At 61.2% G+C, this 16,164-nt stretch overlaps 1 protein-coding gene across 1 annotated transcript in view; it reads left to right on the top strand.

Annotated features, from left to right (window-relative positions):
* The window catches only part of MEGF8 (multiple EGF-like-domains 8), a 35,553-nt gene extending 21,846 nt beyond the window's left edge, over positions 1–13,707 (top strand). The window contains exons 31-41 of the mRNA XM_012733630.1: positions 1,229–1,460; positions 2,446–2,569; positions 2,680–2,893; positions 2,999–3,213; positions 6,485–6,692; positions 6,855–7,014; positions 7,300–7,492; positions 7,818–7,988; positions 8,073–8,203; positions 8,679–8,811; positions 10,937–13,707. Coding sequence (XP_012589084.1) covers positions 1,229–1,460; positions 2,446–2,569; positions 2,680–2,893; positions 2,999–3,213; positions 6,485–6,692; positions 6,855–7,014; positions 7,300–7,492; positions 7,818–7,988; positions 8,073–8,203; positions 8,679–8,811; positions 10,937–12,205 — 3,050 coding nt within the window. The 3' untranslated portion in view covers positions 12,206–13,707. The remainder of the gene's footprint in view (positions 1–1,228; positions 1,461–2,445; positions 2,570–2,679; positions 2,894–2,998; positions 3,214–6,484; positions 6,693–6,854; positions 7,015–7,299; positions 7,493–7,817; positions 7,989–8,072; positions 8,204–8,678; positions 8,812–10,936) is intronic.
* The last annotated feature ends 2,457 nt before the right edge of the window (positions 13,708–16,164 follow it).

Consider the following 16,164-nt stretch of genomic DNA (forward strand, 5'->3'; position numbering starts at 1 on the left):
TGAAACTGCTCGCTTTGAGATGTTGAGTCCCGAAGTCTCTTCCAGTCCACCTGCTGTCTTTGCAGTTAAGTTTCTACCCACTGAACTTTGTACATCATTGCTCTACACGATTTGCATGCCACCCCAATGAGAAGAGCCTCGTTTCCTTCGGAAAAGTGTCATTCTCCAGAGCGCCAAATGCAGGCTTCCCACAGGAATGACTTTAATAGCTTAAAGCTGGAAATGCTGTCGCAGGGGGTGCTGGCTGGAACTGCATGAGTAAGAATCCGTCCACTACATCACTGAGCGTTGCATTTGGGTGACAATTCACAACCATCTCGGAGGCCAAAAAAAATGCTCGCGGACCGCTTTAACACAAATAAAACTTTTTGCAACGTCCACAAGACGGGACTGCTTCCTAGGCAAAGGCACACAGGTGACATAAACAGGGTCAAGAAAGACCTGCCACCACCTCCCCGCCAACCATGGACCAGTCACGTGAGAAACTCTCCAGGTTTCCATTCCCTTGTGTGCGAAAAGGGGTGACGACAGCACCACCGCCCCCCCCCCCCGCGCCCCGGAGGACTGCCCTACGTGAGGTGCGTGAGACTGCCGGGCGGGGGCGCGGACCCCGCACTGGGGCACCGCCGGCGACTCGGGGGGTCCCGGGCGGGGATGGGCACGCCCTGCGCCTAGTGAGACCCAAGCACTGGTTTGCTGGAGAGTCCAGGCGGTGTCCACCACCGCCCCCCCCCCCCGCTGGGGAGAAGGGAGGGGCTGTGTCCTGCCCGTTGGCCTCACTCGGCTCTCAGACTGCATCTCTGAAAGGCCTCTCTCCTTTTTGGTTCTCTCTCTGACCTGCTGTCTGTCTCTGTTTTAATCTGTATTTGTATTGCTCTGTTTCTTTTTGAGGATTAAAAATCACTGAGGTGAAATTTACAAACGAAGATTACAAATGAGCCGCTGTGCAGCGTCTGGCTCGCAGAGCCTGGTGCCTGCAGCTCGGCCACCTCTCCCCAGCTCCATGCTGTTCCCCTCCTCCTGCGCCTGTTCTCTGTGTCTCCCTCTTCTGTCTCGCTCTCGCTCTGCTTCTCTTGCTCTGTTTGGCCTTGTCACTCTCCTGTCTCTCCTCCACTGCCTCTGCTCTCCTTAACCGTCCCGGGCAGCCATCTTCCTGGCCGGCATCTCCTCGAGCGTCCCTTCCCACACGTCCCGCTCTCTCCTTCTGAATGCTCTGTCTTTATTCCAGGCCCGGCCTCCGTGGGTCCCCCGATGGAAGAATCTGTGGCCCATGCTGTAGCGGCAGTGGGGGGCCGCCTGTACATCTCAGGGGGCTTTGGGGGAGTGGCCCTGGGTCGGCTGCTGGCCCTGACTCTGCCCCCCGACCCCTGCCGCCTGCTGCCCTCGCCTGAAGCTTGTAACCAGTCTGGGGCCTGCACTTGGTGCCACGGGGCCTGCTTGTCTGGGGATCAGGCCCACAGGTAACCATGGTGACGGACGGGGCGTGGGTGGGTGGTGCTGGTACCCTCCCAGTGGGCTAGGCCGGCTTGCGGGGAAATCTTGGGAGGAGAGAGTCTGATCGGGATCCAGCTCTCGTGGGGAAACGGCACGGGTGGCTGGAGAGCTCCGAGCGCAGGGGCCACCCGCCGCCGAGCGGCCGGTGGGGTTGGAGCAGCAGAGGCTTGGGACTGGGACTGCATCGAAGTCCCCTTTGGGAGGTCATCTCGTTGGGGGAGGATGAGACGAGTGGGGGCTGGGGGCCACTCCACGGGCCTCCAGGGCCTCAGCTCACCCTCACTAGTGGCCGGGACTCCAGAAACCCCAGGATGCTACTAGTGCCCTCTTGGGTTATGCTGGGCTGTGTGCTGAGCTGAGGCGACGCTGGGCTTTCTGTGTCCACTGAGTGGGTCACTGTGTTTATTAATATTGATGGACTTGTTATGGGGTGCTCTCCAGCCATGTAATAATGGGTGCACCCACTGCTTTTCTGGGATCTGGCAAGTTCTGAATCACACGGGTCTTCAAGGATTTGGGGAAGGACCTCCTTTGTGGGTTGACAGAGACTGGGAAAGTTTGAGCGGAAAAGGGCAGGGGGAGGCCCTGGGCAGAAAACCCCTAGGGCAGTTGTGAGGGATGGAGAGAGAGTGAGAAGCAGAAGCTGCAGGTGGAGAGACATGGGGAGGCAGGGCGGGGCGACAGGCTGAGGAGAGACTGCAGGTACAGACAGGAGGGGACAGTCGGAAGTTCAGAAGCAGAGGCCTCGGTGGCTGGAAGGGTAGGAGATATTCCGTGTCTCGAAACCGGGTGACAGGTGGGCAGAGGACCCTTTTCCCCAGGTGGGGTGGACAGAGCAGGTTTGGGCCCACTTGTGGGATCCTGCAGGTTCAGGAGCCACCAGGAGGAGGTACCTGGGGAGGGGGGTGCGGCCTGGCTGGGAGTGATGAGCCAAGCCTCCTGCCTCCCCAGGCTGGGCTGTGGGGGCCCGCCCTGCTCCCCAATGCCTCGCTCTCCAGAGGAATGTCGCCGTCTCCGGACCTGCAGTGAGTGCCTGGCCCGCCACCCCCGGACCCTGCAGCCAGGAGACGGAGAGGTGAGGGACACTGGGCGCACCAAGCCCATGGGCTGTGAGGGTGGAACGTGCCGGGTCGGAGGGGTGCTGTGGCCCTGAGCACCCCACTGAGCACCGTCTGCTCCCGCCAGGCATCAGCCCCCCGCTGTAAGTGGTGTACCAACTGCCCTGAGGGTGCCTGCATCGGGCGCAATGGGTCCTGCACCTCGGAGAATGACTGTCGGATCAACCAGCGCGAGGTCTTCTGGGCAGGGAACTGCTCTGAGGCCGCCTGCGGGGCGGCTGACTGCGAGCAGTGCACCAGGGAGGGCAAGTGCATGTGGACTCGGCAGTTCAAGCGGACAGGTCAGCCCAGGCTTGGCCCCGAGCGGGCGTGGAGGGCCCGGACTCTTGGCCGAGTGAGGGGTGCTGGCGTCCGAGCAGGTTCTCACTGCTGTGCCCCCACCCCAGGGGAGACCCGCCGCATCCTCTCGGTGCAGCCCACCTATGACTGGACGTGCTTCAGCCACTCTCTGCTGAACGTGTCCCCGATGCCGGTGGAGTCGTCGCCCCCTCTGCCCTGCCCCACCCCCTGTCACCTCCTGCCCAACTGCTCCTCCTGCCTGGACTCCAAGGGTGCCGACGGGGGCTGGCAGCAGTGCGTCTGGAGCAGCAGCCTCCAGCAGGTACCCCGGGGCCGCCCCTGCCTGCACCGTCTCTGCCTCCCCACCCTGCTCCTCCATCCCCCGGCTCCAGCCCCTCCGCGCCACTTTCTCTCTCCGGCCACTTTCTCTCCTCCCGCGACTGACCTGACGTTCTTCACCTGAGTCTCCCTGCCAGTCCTGGACTGCTCGGCGCCCAGCACCTGGGGCCCGGCTCTTCTGCCTCCCTGCCCCTCCCGCACCTCCCCTCCCCCTCCCCAGCCTTCGGCCTCCCTGCTCCGTGTCTTGTTTCTGCTTTTGGATCTTGTGATTGGAAAGAGATGGCTTATTCTGGGGGCTGGTGTTAGCAGTAGTATGAGGAACAGGCATTTGGTGGCCTCTGACATAGGAAGTGCACTCACTGCTCCATCGTCCTCGGCCCACACGGCCTTAGTCTCAGCTGTTCTCTGCACATGACCACTTCTTATTGCTCTTGGCTTGATTGTCGGCAGACACAGCCAAAATGGTGATCTTTGACCCCAGACCGTGACTAATTCCAGAGATGACCATTATCTTTGCTCATTGGTTAGCTCACATTCCTGAGATAGGCTCCAGCCCACGAGTTAGATGTCCAGCCTTGGAGCCGTGGCCAGCGGCAGCGGCAGCGCAGTGTAGGAGTCTTGTCGGTGGATTGGAGAGAGGGTTCTCGAGGGTGGGCATGGCCCGGGAGGCGCTGTGTATGCCTTGATGGCCCCCCTTGATGGCCAGCTCTCTCCCCTAGAGCCTCATCCAGAGGTGCCTGGCATGACCTAGCTGTCCCCAGGGAGGCCTTCATCCCCCACCCACCCCAGTGGGAGAAAGGAAGCGCCCCCTCCTGCTGTCTGGGTCAGAGTTCTGAGTGTTTCCTTCTGCCATCTGCTCCCCTTTACATCTTTCTCGTGTACACCCAGGCGTGAGGATGCACCTCCCGCTGTGGGCCACAGGACTCTGGCACAGCAGCGGTCACAGCAATAGGCCCCTCCACAAACACCCGGTCCCCCCGCTCTGCGGACATGGGCCGGGCGTCCAGCGCTGCCTTTTAAAGGGCGCAGCCGTCACCCGCTTCTGCTTCAGGCGCCAGTCACAGATCCAGGCCCCCTGTGCTTTTTACTGATCTGCCACACATCAGGGATTCGCACAGAAATTTGCTAGAACAGCTTGTAGAACTCAGAAGATCATTTACTTACTGATGGCCAGTTTATCGTAGAGGACACAACTCTGAAAGAGCCACATAAAGAATGATGAGGGCAAGCTGTGGGGAGTGGGGTGCGGAGCTTCCACGCCTCTCTGGGCATGTCCCCTCCCACTGGCCATGGTCACCCACCTGGAGCTCTCTGAAGCTCATTGCTGAAGAGTTTTTATGGGGCACAATCTCCCAGCACCCACCCCCAGCTCAGTGGGTGTGGCTGGAGGTCCCAACCCTCTAATGCTTGGTCGTCCAGTGACGCCACCCCTAGGGCCGTGCTGTTCAGAAGGCGAAATTTCCACGAGGATGTAGGGTGATCGCACAACTTGAATGAGAAACTTTAGAGCACGGACTGGAGTTTTCACTGAGCACCTCCCCCGGTCTCCTGCTGGAGGATGCCAGGCTCCTCTGTCTGGGGTGCACCTACAGGGTCGCCGATGTGGGCGGGGGTGCATCTCCACCAGCCTGAAGTGCGGCCCTGCGGTGTGGTCTCCTTCCCAAGCCCCGGGGTCCTTCTGTGACCAAGCTTCTCTCCAAATACTGAGATTGCCTGTGGGGAGCTCCAGGGGCCGGGAGGCAACACCTGAGGGCCTGTGGGGCACCCTGCTGCTGCCCCAGCTGCTCTGGGCCTGCCAGGGGCAGGCGCTGCAGGGGCCTGAAGAGGAAGAGGGGCCGGCGAGCCGGAGTCAGTGCTGTGCGTGATGTGACCGCATTTCCCCCGGGTCGCCTGGCTGCCAACTATCCCGGCTAAAGTGTTCACTCAGGGTTTACAAACACTGGCGCGCAGGTCATGCGGCTGGTGGGCGCACAAGCGTGAGCTGTGGAGGCCTGCCTGGCGGGGCCTGGCTGGTGGTCACAGCTCAGCGCTCAAGGCACCGACCCTCGTGGGGCTCAGAGCTTCGGCCGAGCGCCTGGTTCTCTCAGAACTGTGTGGTTGCTTCGCTTTTCTCCTGAGTGCTTTGCCCAGCGCAGTCTTTCCTTACACTGTCTGTCAGGCCCGAGCAGTGAATGAAGTGCCTTGTACACAGAGGAAAGCGCCCTAGTTTGAAGCTCACTGTGCTCCTGTCTGGGTGCCGGACACCCTACGTGATGGCCTGTGGTTGCTGTGCGTCCGACCACTCACCCCTCAGCTTCCCAGCCTACAGCGGGAGGATTCTGGTGCCCAGCAGCCAGGCCCATGTCTTTGCCAAGTCCTTGCGGCCGTGGCCCCTCCAGCGCTGGTTTCCTTCTCCCTGGGATCGCTGCCTTCCTTTGAGGAGGCCACACCCTGAGCCAGGCGTGAAGGGGGCTCACACCGACACAGTGGTGCTGTTACGGCACTTCCCCAGAGAAGTCAGATGGCTCTCAGAGAGGTGAGAGAGATTTAACTGTCACGCGGGTCAGTGGGACCAGTCCCAGAAGGCTGAGCCCCGAGCTACGAGAGTGGTAGGGGCTTCTGCAGTTTGTATGCGGAAACTTGTCTTTTCATGCAGCATAGCATAAGCATTCTTTATTGTTCAGGAAGGGGGTCAGGACAGGCATGGCACCCCTGTAGAGAGGGAGTGCAGTGCACCCAGCTTCTCTGCTCCAGCAAGCAGCGAAACCCAAGCAGCAGGCTCCCCACGCAGCAGGCCTGGGAAAGTGGCGGAATCTAAGCAGACCTGGGAAGCTTCCTGCTTGGGTGCCTCTTGGCGTGCTGGGTGCCTCTTGGCGTGCTGGGTGCCTCTTGGCGTGCTGGGTGCAGAGTGCGGCCAGGCCTCACGGGGGAGCGGACCGACCGCTGCCTCCCCTGCCCCGGGCACGTGTCCTCACCTCTGTCCTCTGCGTCCTTCTGCCTCTGCCCTTTGCCTACCCGGTGCTCTCTGTTCTCCTCTGCTGCCATTCACTCATCAGGTGTCCTTAGTTAATACAGTCCTCCAAGTTTAGGGGTGTCCCTAGCCTGATACCCCGCTCAGACCCCAGTTAGAAGTGCTGGAGAGCGGCCGAGGCCGGGGTGAACCCAGCCAGTGTTCACTGTCCACTCGGCTGTGACCACGGGGAGGCGCGATTGCCCAGAAGAGGGCGCAGTCTGGGGAGGGACGAGGTGCATCTGTTCCCCTCTTTCCCTGACAGTGTCTGAGCCCCTCCTACCTGCCCCTGCGCTGTATGGCTGGAGGCTGTGGCCGGCTGCTCCGAGGCCCCGAGAGCTGCTCCCTGGGTTGTGCCCAGGCTACCCAGTGTGCCCTGTGCCTGCGGCGCCCCCACTGTGGCTGGTGTGCCTGGGGGGGCCAGGATGGGGGTGGCCGCTGCCTGGAAGGTGGACTCAGTGGCCCCCGGGAAGGTAAGATACATGCGGGGGTGTGGGAGAGGGGCTGCCCTTGGCCTGGAGTCTGGCCGAGAACACGGGGTGTGGGCTGTCCAGAGGTGGCACTTGGGGACGTGAGACCCAGGGCTCGGGTGACAGGGTGAAGGTCCCAGGTAAAGCCCCCCATCCTCGTGCCAGGGCTGACATGCGGGCATCCTGGGGCGTCCTGGGCCTTCCTGGCCTGCCCCCCTGAGGATGAGTGTGCCAACGGCCACCACGACTGCAACGAGACGCAGAACTGCCACGACCGGCCTCACGGTTACGAGTGCAGCTGCAAGACGGGCTACACCATGGACAAGTGAGGCCGCAGCCAGACCTGGGCCGGGCTGGGCCTGGGTGGGACACTGGGGAGCGGCGCCAGATGGCACTGGGCCAGAGACAGCAGGGTCCAGGGTGGGCAGGTGGGAGTCGGGTGGGAGTGGAGGGGCTTCGCTTCCCTGTCAGTTTGGTGCCCCAGGAAGAGTGGGGGTCCTAGGCTGGCTCCTGGGGGCGCTGGTAGACAGGACTCAAGGGGGGGCGAGTCAGGGACAGACCAGGGCCGCGCCTGGTGCTGACGCCCCGCCCTGCCCTGCCGCCCCGACAGCGTGACGGGGCTGTGCCGCCCCGTGTGTGCCCAGGGCTGCGTGAACGGCTCCTGCGTGCAGCCTGACCACTGCCGCTGCCACTTCGGCTTCGTGGGCCGCAACTGCTCCGCCGAGTGTCGCTGCAACCGCCACAGCGAGTGCGCCGGCGTGGGGGCCCGTGACCACTGCCTGCTCTGCCGCAACCACACCAAGGTGGGCCCCGGGCTCACCGCTGACCGGGGCCCTGAGCCCCCTCCGGCCACGCCCAGCCTCAGCGGCAGGACGGGCAGGGAGGACCCCGCACCGCGCTGTCCCGGGAAGGTTGAGAATACTTCGGGGACACCGTCCAGTTTGTGTCACTGGGCTCGTCAGCTGGCCGTCAGGGTGGAGGGAGTGACCCCATGACTGGGGTGTGTGAGGGAAGGCAGCAGGCTAACTCGCAGATGGGCTGGGGTGACCGAGCCCCTGAGGCCCCCGGTGCTCTCAGAACCTCCCCGTGCCGCGCCAGCCCCTCTGACCGCCCTTTGCTGGTTTCCAGGGCAGCCACTGTGAGCAGTGTCTTCCGCTGTTCGTCGGCTCAGCGGTGGGGGGCGGGACCTGTCGGCCCTGCCACGCCTTCTGTCGTGGCAACAGCCACGTCTGTGTCTCCAGGAAGGAGCTTGAGATGGCCAGGAGGGAGCCAGAGAAGTACTCGCTGGATCCGGAGGAGGTGAAAGAGGCGGGCCGGCCCCTGGGTCTGAGGGAGGAGGGGACTGGCCTCGGCCTTTCGTGAGCCCTGTCCTCCCTTGACCAGATTGAAAACTGGGTGACCGAGGGGCCGAGTGAAGAGGAGGCCGTGTGCGTGAACTGCCAGAATAACAGCTACGGGGACAAGTGCGAGAGCTGCCTCCACGGCTACTTCCTCCTGGACGGGAAGTGCACCAAGTGAGGGCGAGGGCCGGGACCTGCCCGCTCGCCGGGACCATCGTGGCCAGCCAGACCTCCTTCCCGGTCCTCTGCCCTCGGGCAGGGGAGCATGAAACCCCCTGGGGTGCCCAGGCTGGGGCAGGGAAGTGGGGAACGAGCTGAACTTAGATGGGAGACCCCTGCCCTTGCAGCCAATGCCAAAGCGCACGTCACCGGCTACCCTGGTAGAGACTGGTGGGCAGAGACAGGGCCGCTGAGGGGGAGGCTCAACGTGTCCATCCCGTGTCCTCTTCCATGGCCAGTAAGCTCGGAGTCAGTCCAGCAGGTTCTGGTCCTGTCCCTGCTGCTTAATCGCTCTGCTTCTGGGCATCCTGCTTGACCTCCGTGAGCTCGGTTTCCTCTTCTGGCCCGTTGTGCAGGTTGAAGCTCACAAATACATCATTAGTCTTGGGGGTCCTGGGAACTCTGTGACCTCCATCGTCTTTCCCTTCAGATGCCAGTGCAACGGGCACGCGGACACATGTAACGAGCAGGACGGGACAGGCTGCCCGTGTCAGAACAACACAGAGACAGGCACGTGCCAGGGCAGCTCCCCCAGCGACCGCCGAGACTGCTACAAGTACCAGGTGCGGCTGAGAAGCCAGTCAACGGGCTAAGGGCCCTACACCCCCGAGAGGGCTGGAGGAGGAAGCAGCCGTGACAGCCGGCTCTGCTCTTTGTGTTCTTGGGGATCGAGGTAGCTCGATAGACTGTGTGTGAGCCCAGTTTCTGGTTTGGGGCAGTTACACTTGGCGGTCCAGAAATGAGCCTGTGGGCTCGAGCCCTTTCAGGCTAGTGAAGAGACAGACTCCATCGTAGATCGTTAGAGCTGAAAGGTTACAGCTGCTCGGAAGCCCGCCTCAGTAGCTTAAGGGAACATACTGACTGTCCAAGTGGAGGGCTGGAGCCTCCTTCAGGAACAGCTGGATCCAGGAGCTCGTACAGCAGCAGCCAGGAGTCTCTTTCCTTTTGTCTTGACTCTGCTTTCCTCTGTCGGCTTCGTTCTTGGGCAGGTTGCCCCCAAGCGGTCACCCCCATCAGTGGCCTGGAGCTAATGGGGTCTCATCATTTCTAATACTCAGATTCAAATCCCCCCCGCCCCGAGTCCCTTTCCCTTTCCTTTCTTAGGAGGCTCCCGGAGCCCCCGGCCTGGCGCCCGCGGGGTGCCCTGAGCAGGCTTGCCTCCCACAGAGGGCAGCCTGTGCTCCCTATTTGGAGTGCGGTACCTACCTTCCCCTAGTACTAGGAGGAAGAGAAAATCCCTTGCCTCAGTCTCCCCCACCTTTCTACAGAACATCTGATTTGCAAGTTTGCGACCCCGTCCAAAACGGCGACAAAGTTTTACAAGCCTCACTGACTCCCAGCATTCCCACCCCAGACCAGAATTGTTGCTTCTCTGATACACGATCAGAGGGCCCACTGGCCTTTACCGTAGCAGGCAGCCAGCGGTTTATCCAGACCTCCTGCGCGTTCAGAGGCAGCAGTCTCTGGGTCCCGCAGTGGCAGCAGGAGTGGCCGCTGTGCCGGGAGCGCCCGCAGCCAGCTGGTCTGGCCTGGCAGCAGCGCAGATGTGGAAGCCGGGCCGAGTCTGGGCCTGGCGCCGAGGTGTGCCGAGCGTTAGGCTTCCCGTGTGCCGACCCAGGCCGGCCACTGAGGGCTCTAGATGCCTCCTCTTGGTCTGACCCCAGAGCCTGGGTGGTTTCCACTGGACTGCAGGGCTCAGTCGTCCACCACATATTTACTGAGCACCCACTATAGTCGCCCTGGCTTAACGATGGGAATGAGCGACTAGATGTGCATTAGGTGATCTTGTCATTGCGTGAGCAGATCTTTATCATAGAGTTGACTCAACACCTAGGCTAGAGGGCTCGGCCTGCTGGGACCACTGCCACATTAAGAGATGGAGCCTGGCTATATCTGGTTGAAGGCGGCACCACCAAGTGACACACGACTGGACGCCAGGCACCGTGTGAAGGGCCGGCACACAAAAGGGAGCGGACAGGCAAGGTGATGTGTCCGCAAGGAATTTACAGTCTCATGAAGGAGTCGGGCAACAGAGCAGTATCAGTGTATTAGTCATGAGCAGGAAGCAGAAAAATTATGCAGAAAGGAGGACAGGGAAGTGTGGGGGAGTGGAAATGGTAGACAGAGGTAAGGAGGGCCTTGGTGAGAAGGTGGCACGAGTTAGAGGCCTCGTGGAAGGAAGGAAGCCAGAGAAACTGTTAACGGGGGTGAGAGGAGAGCCGTCTAGCAGAGGATCGGCCGGGGCACAGGCCCTGGGCGGGGCCTGCCTGACAGTCTAGAAACAGGAAGGCCAGCAGGCGAGGCTGGCCCACCCTGGGCTGGGGCTGAGGCTTCAGCAGTTCTGTGCGTGAGCTTGTTTGCTGCCTGTGTACAGAGGAAGAATCTCCAGGCCAGCGAGGTAAGTCACCAGTCCAAGGACACACAGCTAGTGCGGGGATCGAGCCCCTCGCTGTGCCTCAGTCCCTGAGGCCTTACCTTCAGGGCACCGCGGTCACTGGGAGGGTCAGCGGTGTAGGGTTCTGGTGGTGCCCGTGCTGTCGGGGAGGTCCAGGGGGTCACAGGGAAGCTGCTGGGGCTCCGAGGATACAGGACACTGGCTGCTTATCAGTAGGCACAGAATGTTCTTGGCGGCTGGCCAGACGCTGTGCTCAGCCCTGATGGCCGCCTCTCCCCTTACCCTCCCCACAGTGTGCCAAGTGCCGAGAGTCGTTCCATGGGAGCCCACTGGGCGGCCAGCAGTGCTACCGCCTCATCTCTGTGGAGCAGGAGTGCTGCCTGGACCCCACGTCCCAGACCAACTGCTTCCATGAGCCCAAGCGCCGGGCGCTGGGCCCAGGCCGCACCGTCCTCTTTGGCGTGCAGCCCAAGTTCACCAACGTGGATATCCGCCTGACGCTGGACGTGACCTTCGGTGCTGTCGACCTCTACGTGTCCACCTCCTATGATACCTTCGTAGTCCGCGTGGCCCCAGACACGGGTGTCCACACCGTGCACATCCAGCCGCCCCCGCCCCCTCCACCACCTCCACCCCCTGCCGATGGGGGACCCCGGGCAGCCGTGGATCCCGGGGGGTCAGGGGCCGGGAGTGGGCCGGGCGCCCCGGTGGAGCCTCGGGTGCGGGAGGTGTGGCCGAGGGGCCTGATAACCTACGTGACAGTGACGGAGCCGTCAGCGGTGCTGGTGGTCCGAGGTGTCCGGGACCGGCTGGTCATCACCTACCCGCACGAGCACCACGCCCTCAAGTCAAGCCGCTTCTACCTGCTGCTGCTGGGCGTGGGGGACCCGAATGGGCCCGGCGCCAATGGCTCGGCCGACTCGCAGGGCCTGCTCTTCTTCCGTCAGGACCAGGCCCACATTGACCTATTTGTCTTCTTCTCCGTCTTCTTCTCCTGCTTCTTCCTCTTCCTCTCGCTCTGCGTGCTCCTCTGGAAGGCCAAGCAAGCCTTGGACCAGCGGCAGGAGCAGCGCCGGCACCTGCAAGAGATGACCAAGATGGCCAGCCGCCCCTTTGCCAAGGTCACCGTCTGCTTCCCACCTGACCCTGCCGCCCCGGCCCCCGCCTGGAAGCCAGCTGGGCTGCCACCACCCACCTTCCGTCGCTCTGAGCCCTTCTTGGCACCCCTGCTGCTGACGGGAGCTGGTGGGCCCTGGGGACCAGTGGGAGGCGGCTGCTGTCCTCCAGCCCTTCCCGCCACCACTGCTGGCCTGCGAGCTGGGCCAATCACCCTGGAGCCCACGGAAGATGGCATGGCTGGGGTGGCCACGCTGCTGCTCCAGCTGCCCGGCGGGCCCCATGCGCCCAATGGCGCCTGCCTGGGGTCAGCCCTCGTCACACTGCGGCACCGGCTGCATGAGTACTGTGGGGGGAGCGGGGGCGCCGGGGGCAGCGGGCATGGGGCAGGTGCAGGTCGGAAGGGACTGTTGAGCCAGGACAACCTCACTAGCATGTCCCTCTGACCCACAGCAGGAGCCGCAGTCTCCATATACATGATCCCTGACGGGGCCACCCAGGACCTGGGGTCCCTCCACCTGGGGTCCCTGGATGCTGTGTCCTCAGAGACCTCTGGCTCCCTCCCTGCCCCCAGGGGCCCCTAGGCAGGGCCTTCTTTGTTCTGCACTCAATTATTTATTGACTATCTATTGTGTGCCAGGCACTGTAGTAGGCACCAGGCAAAGCAGGAATGGAGACAGACAAGGTTCCCTGATGATGTCCCTGGATTTAAGTTGTAGTGAAGGGAGATAATCAGTGTACACACACACACACACACACACACACACACACACACACACACACAAGATCCTGGTGGAGTAGTGCCGAGAGGTGTCGACTGCATGTGGCTGTGAGGGACGGCAGGGTGAGGCCGGTGGGACATTCAGAGAAGCTGGGCTGAGCAGTGGGAGAACCTGGCTGTAGGAAGAGCTGCAGGAAGTAGGTTTCAGGCAGAGGGAACTGCAGGGCCAGAGGCCCTGAGGTGGGAACCAGCTTGTTTTAATGGAAGGGTGAGGAAGCCGCCAGTGTGGCCCAGAGGAGATGAGGTTGAGGTCAGACGGAGGCCAGATTACCAGGGTTTTGGGTATTTTTTCCTCAGGCAATGGGATACCGTGAGGCAGTTTTATGAGGGAGAATGACAGGGTGTGATGGGCCTGTTTAAGACTGCTGTGGGGTGGCAGAGGCACCAGAGATGATGGGTTGGATAAGGGTGAGGGCTCAGGGACAGATGTGTGTGGAAGGATGTAACCATGGTGTGGATGTCAGGGTGAGAGGGGAGGGATCTTGGAAGACCCCAACTTTGTGGCCCCAGCGGTGGGTGCATGGCAGGGTCATTCGAGATAAGGCTGGCTGGGGCCTGGGGGACCGATCGGGAGTCCAGTTTTAGATAAATGTCCTTTAGACTTCTCTCCTTTCGTGTCGGGCCAGGCCAGCAGAAACCACTGTGTGTTTCTGCAGGAGGGACTGAGTGCAGGAGACTGGCTATAGGGGAGAGAGGTGACTGAGGGGGACAGGACAAGAAGAGTGGGGAGCTGCCGCTGCCTCCACGAGGCTGGAGAGGCAAAGTCCAGATGGTGCCAGCCGACCCCTGCCAGGGTCACCTGGTCCAGAGCGGGGCAGCTAGGAGACAAAGGTGCTGCCTCTGCCCTGTGGGGTAGGGCACGGGGTAGGAGGGGGTGCCTCAGCCTAAGGCTCTGTCGGGTTGACGCTGCCTTGAAGACTTCGGGGCTCTCCCTGGGGTCTGCTCCCCACCCCAGCCACCACCATGGATTCTGAGCTGCTCTACCCTTTGAGCACCCCTCCCCCCGTTCTAATCATCTTGAACTTGGGGCTCACCTTTCCCAAAACGATCCTGGCTGCCTCTTTGGACCGTGGGTAGCTGGGCCCTGCCTGCATCTTTTCCTCTCCAGGGGACAGAGCAGTCTGAAGAGGGGAGTGAATGAACCAACAATAAAGCGTGTGGGGGAGACCTGGTGTCCCAGTGTTCCCTGCATGCAGGTGAGATGTCTGCTCTGGACCACCACGCGAGCGCCGGGTACCGGGCAGATGCCCTCTTGATGCCCTTCCGAGCTGTTACCTGGGTGGGCTCCTCTCTGCCCCCACCTGGGCAGGGGTCGGGGGTGCTCGGACAGAAACCTGGTGCCCAGAAGGGACCAAAGGAAGGGGTGATGAGGGCAGTGGGCCTACCTCTCAGTGGCCGCAGGAAGGGAGCCCGGCCGCTGTGGTCTGACTCGGGCCTTATTCAGATCTCTGCTTACGAGTTAAAGCAGCACAGTGACTGAGATGAGGCCCCAGTGCAATGCACTTTCTCTACTTCGAGTGGACTCGCCGGGCCCCAGCCGGGGGTTCAGGCCTTGTTATCTGCCTGTACCTTGGGCGAATGAGGGCCCTGAGGGGAGGGAGCGGGAGATCTCTAGCCCCTTGGTCAGTCCCACCTGCCTCAGCAAGAGAGGAGTCTCACGGGAATGTTTAAAGAACTAACGTAAACCCAGCTCCATCTATGTTTAACCAAGAATATGGTGGTGAGCTGAGCGCAGGGAGGGATGGGTCTCTGGCTGGTCTGTGAATATCAACATTTTCAGACTTTCTGGACCACTGAAGAGCTTTTGTGGGATTACTCTGCCCACCCACGAGTCTTACCTGGAGGAACTAAGAGCAGGACATAACCTCCCTGCCAGGCCTGTGAGCCGCTCCTGGGTCCCTTGCTCCTGGCAGTGTGCTTGGCACCTGAGCGCTGTGGCTTATTTGATCTCTACGAAGACAGAATTGTGGTTTCATTTGATCTTTCCAACAACTGTATGAGGTAGCTGCCATGTAATCCCTGGTTTGCACATGAGAAAACCAAAATTCATGATGTCATCTAGCTGTGGAGCAGAGAAGCCGTCAGAACCCAGGTGTCTCAAGTGTGCCTGGCCAGCAGGCTCTTCTGCCTCCCAGGAAGGGTGGGGGGTATGTTCAAAATGGCCGTTCGCTGCAGGAACTCCAACTGGGGAGCTGACCCACAGCAAAACATCCGCCTCAAGTTGTCCGTGGGCTGCTGGAAGAGTCTCCCTGTGCCGGTAGGGAGGACTGAAGGTAGTCTCTGCTCTTCCACTTGGTCCTTTTGGTGAGGTCTCTGGCTATCCATCCCCGTGTCACGGGTGGCCCACACGAGGCCTTAGCACTGGGGTGCACCTTCTGTCTAAGATGGGGAGTCTCGTGCCCCCATCCTGTCGCCGCCGAGCGGACAGCCGTGTCCTGTGTCCTGTGGCGTGTGTGCCTGCCACCCCCACGCCAGCGGCTCAGCTGTGTCCATGCCCCGGAACGGAAGAGGCTCCAATAAGTTAGACAGCAAGCCTGGCCGGCGGGGCTAGCAACCTGGATCCTGCCCCACGCTGAGGATTTCAGGAAGGGGGTGGGAGATGGCACCCAGCTTCCGCGCGGTGCACACTGCCAGCTGCTCAGCAGGAGCCGTTTAATCTCGAATAGTCCCACTGCAGGCGCAGGCTTATTCTGCCATTTTCAGTTAGAGAAGCTTTACCGCTTGCCTAAGAAGCTGGGGCTCATTGACAGGTGAGCCCAGATTCTGACACAGCCCGACTCTACTACTCACCTCCTCCTTCCTTTACCTTTAAAATCATTTCCTTTTGTTTTTTAGCCAGGGTCTCCCACTTGTGGTCACTCATTTTCTCCAGCCGCAGGGGTCCAGTGCTCTGTAGGTGCTGGCAGCACAGCAGTGAACAAGGGCTCAGCCCTCATGGGCTGACCAAGCCAGCAGGGAGCCTGCTAGTGAGTACTGACAGGTGAGGAGATGTGTTGGAGGATGACCAGAAGAGCAAGGCAGTGAGGAGGGGGCCAGGGAGCTGGTACTCGTCATTAAATGTCAGGTGGGAAGCGAAGTCTCTCAAGATGACGCGAGGTGCTCCCTGGTGGCACGGGGTTAAGTCGCAGCTCTATGAAGCTATCACAGCCACTGCAGCGTGAGTTCAATCCCTGGCCAGGGAGCTGACCCACAGGGCGCAGCAGACCTCTCCTGACCTGCCCACCGCTCCCCTCGGCCCTGTATTTCGGTCCTTCTGCCTGTCCTGCTCCCCACTCGGTCTCTGGGGAATCCTCCTGCCCCCTGCACCTCTGGCCTGTACCCCAGCTCTTGTATGCATACATAAAGAAATAAATCTCAAGAAGAAAAAGATAACATTTGAGCAGAAATGAAGGAGTGGAATTTGGAACATCTGAGGGAAGAATACTCCCAAGTTGAGGGAATAGCCAGTGCCAGGCCCTGAGGCCCTGAGGTGGCAGTGTGCTTAGCATTTTAGGGAACGACAAAGAGATTCATGCAGTTGGTTGGGAGGGAATAAGGGGGAGAGTATGTTTCTGAGGGAAAAGAGTCACGCAGGATCTTGGGCCACAGTGAGGACTCTGGAAGTTACTCTGCAGAAGGAGCCAT

This window comes from Condylura cristata, unplaced genomic scaffold (genome assembly GCF_000260355.1).
Source record: "Condylura cristata isolate star-nosed mole 26May11 unplaced genomic scaffold, ConCri1.0 scaffold00041, whole genome shotgun sequence".
Lineage (NCBI taxonomy): Eukaryota > Metazoa > Chordata > Mammalia > Eulipotyphla > Talpidae > Condylura > Condylura cristata.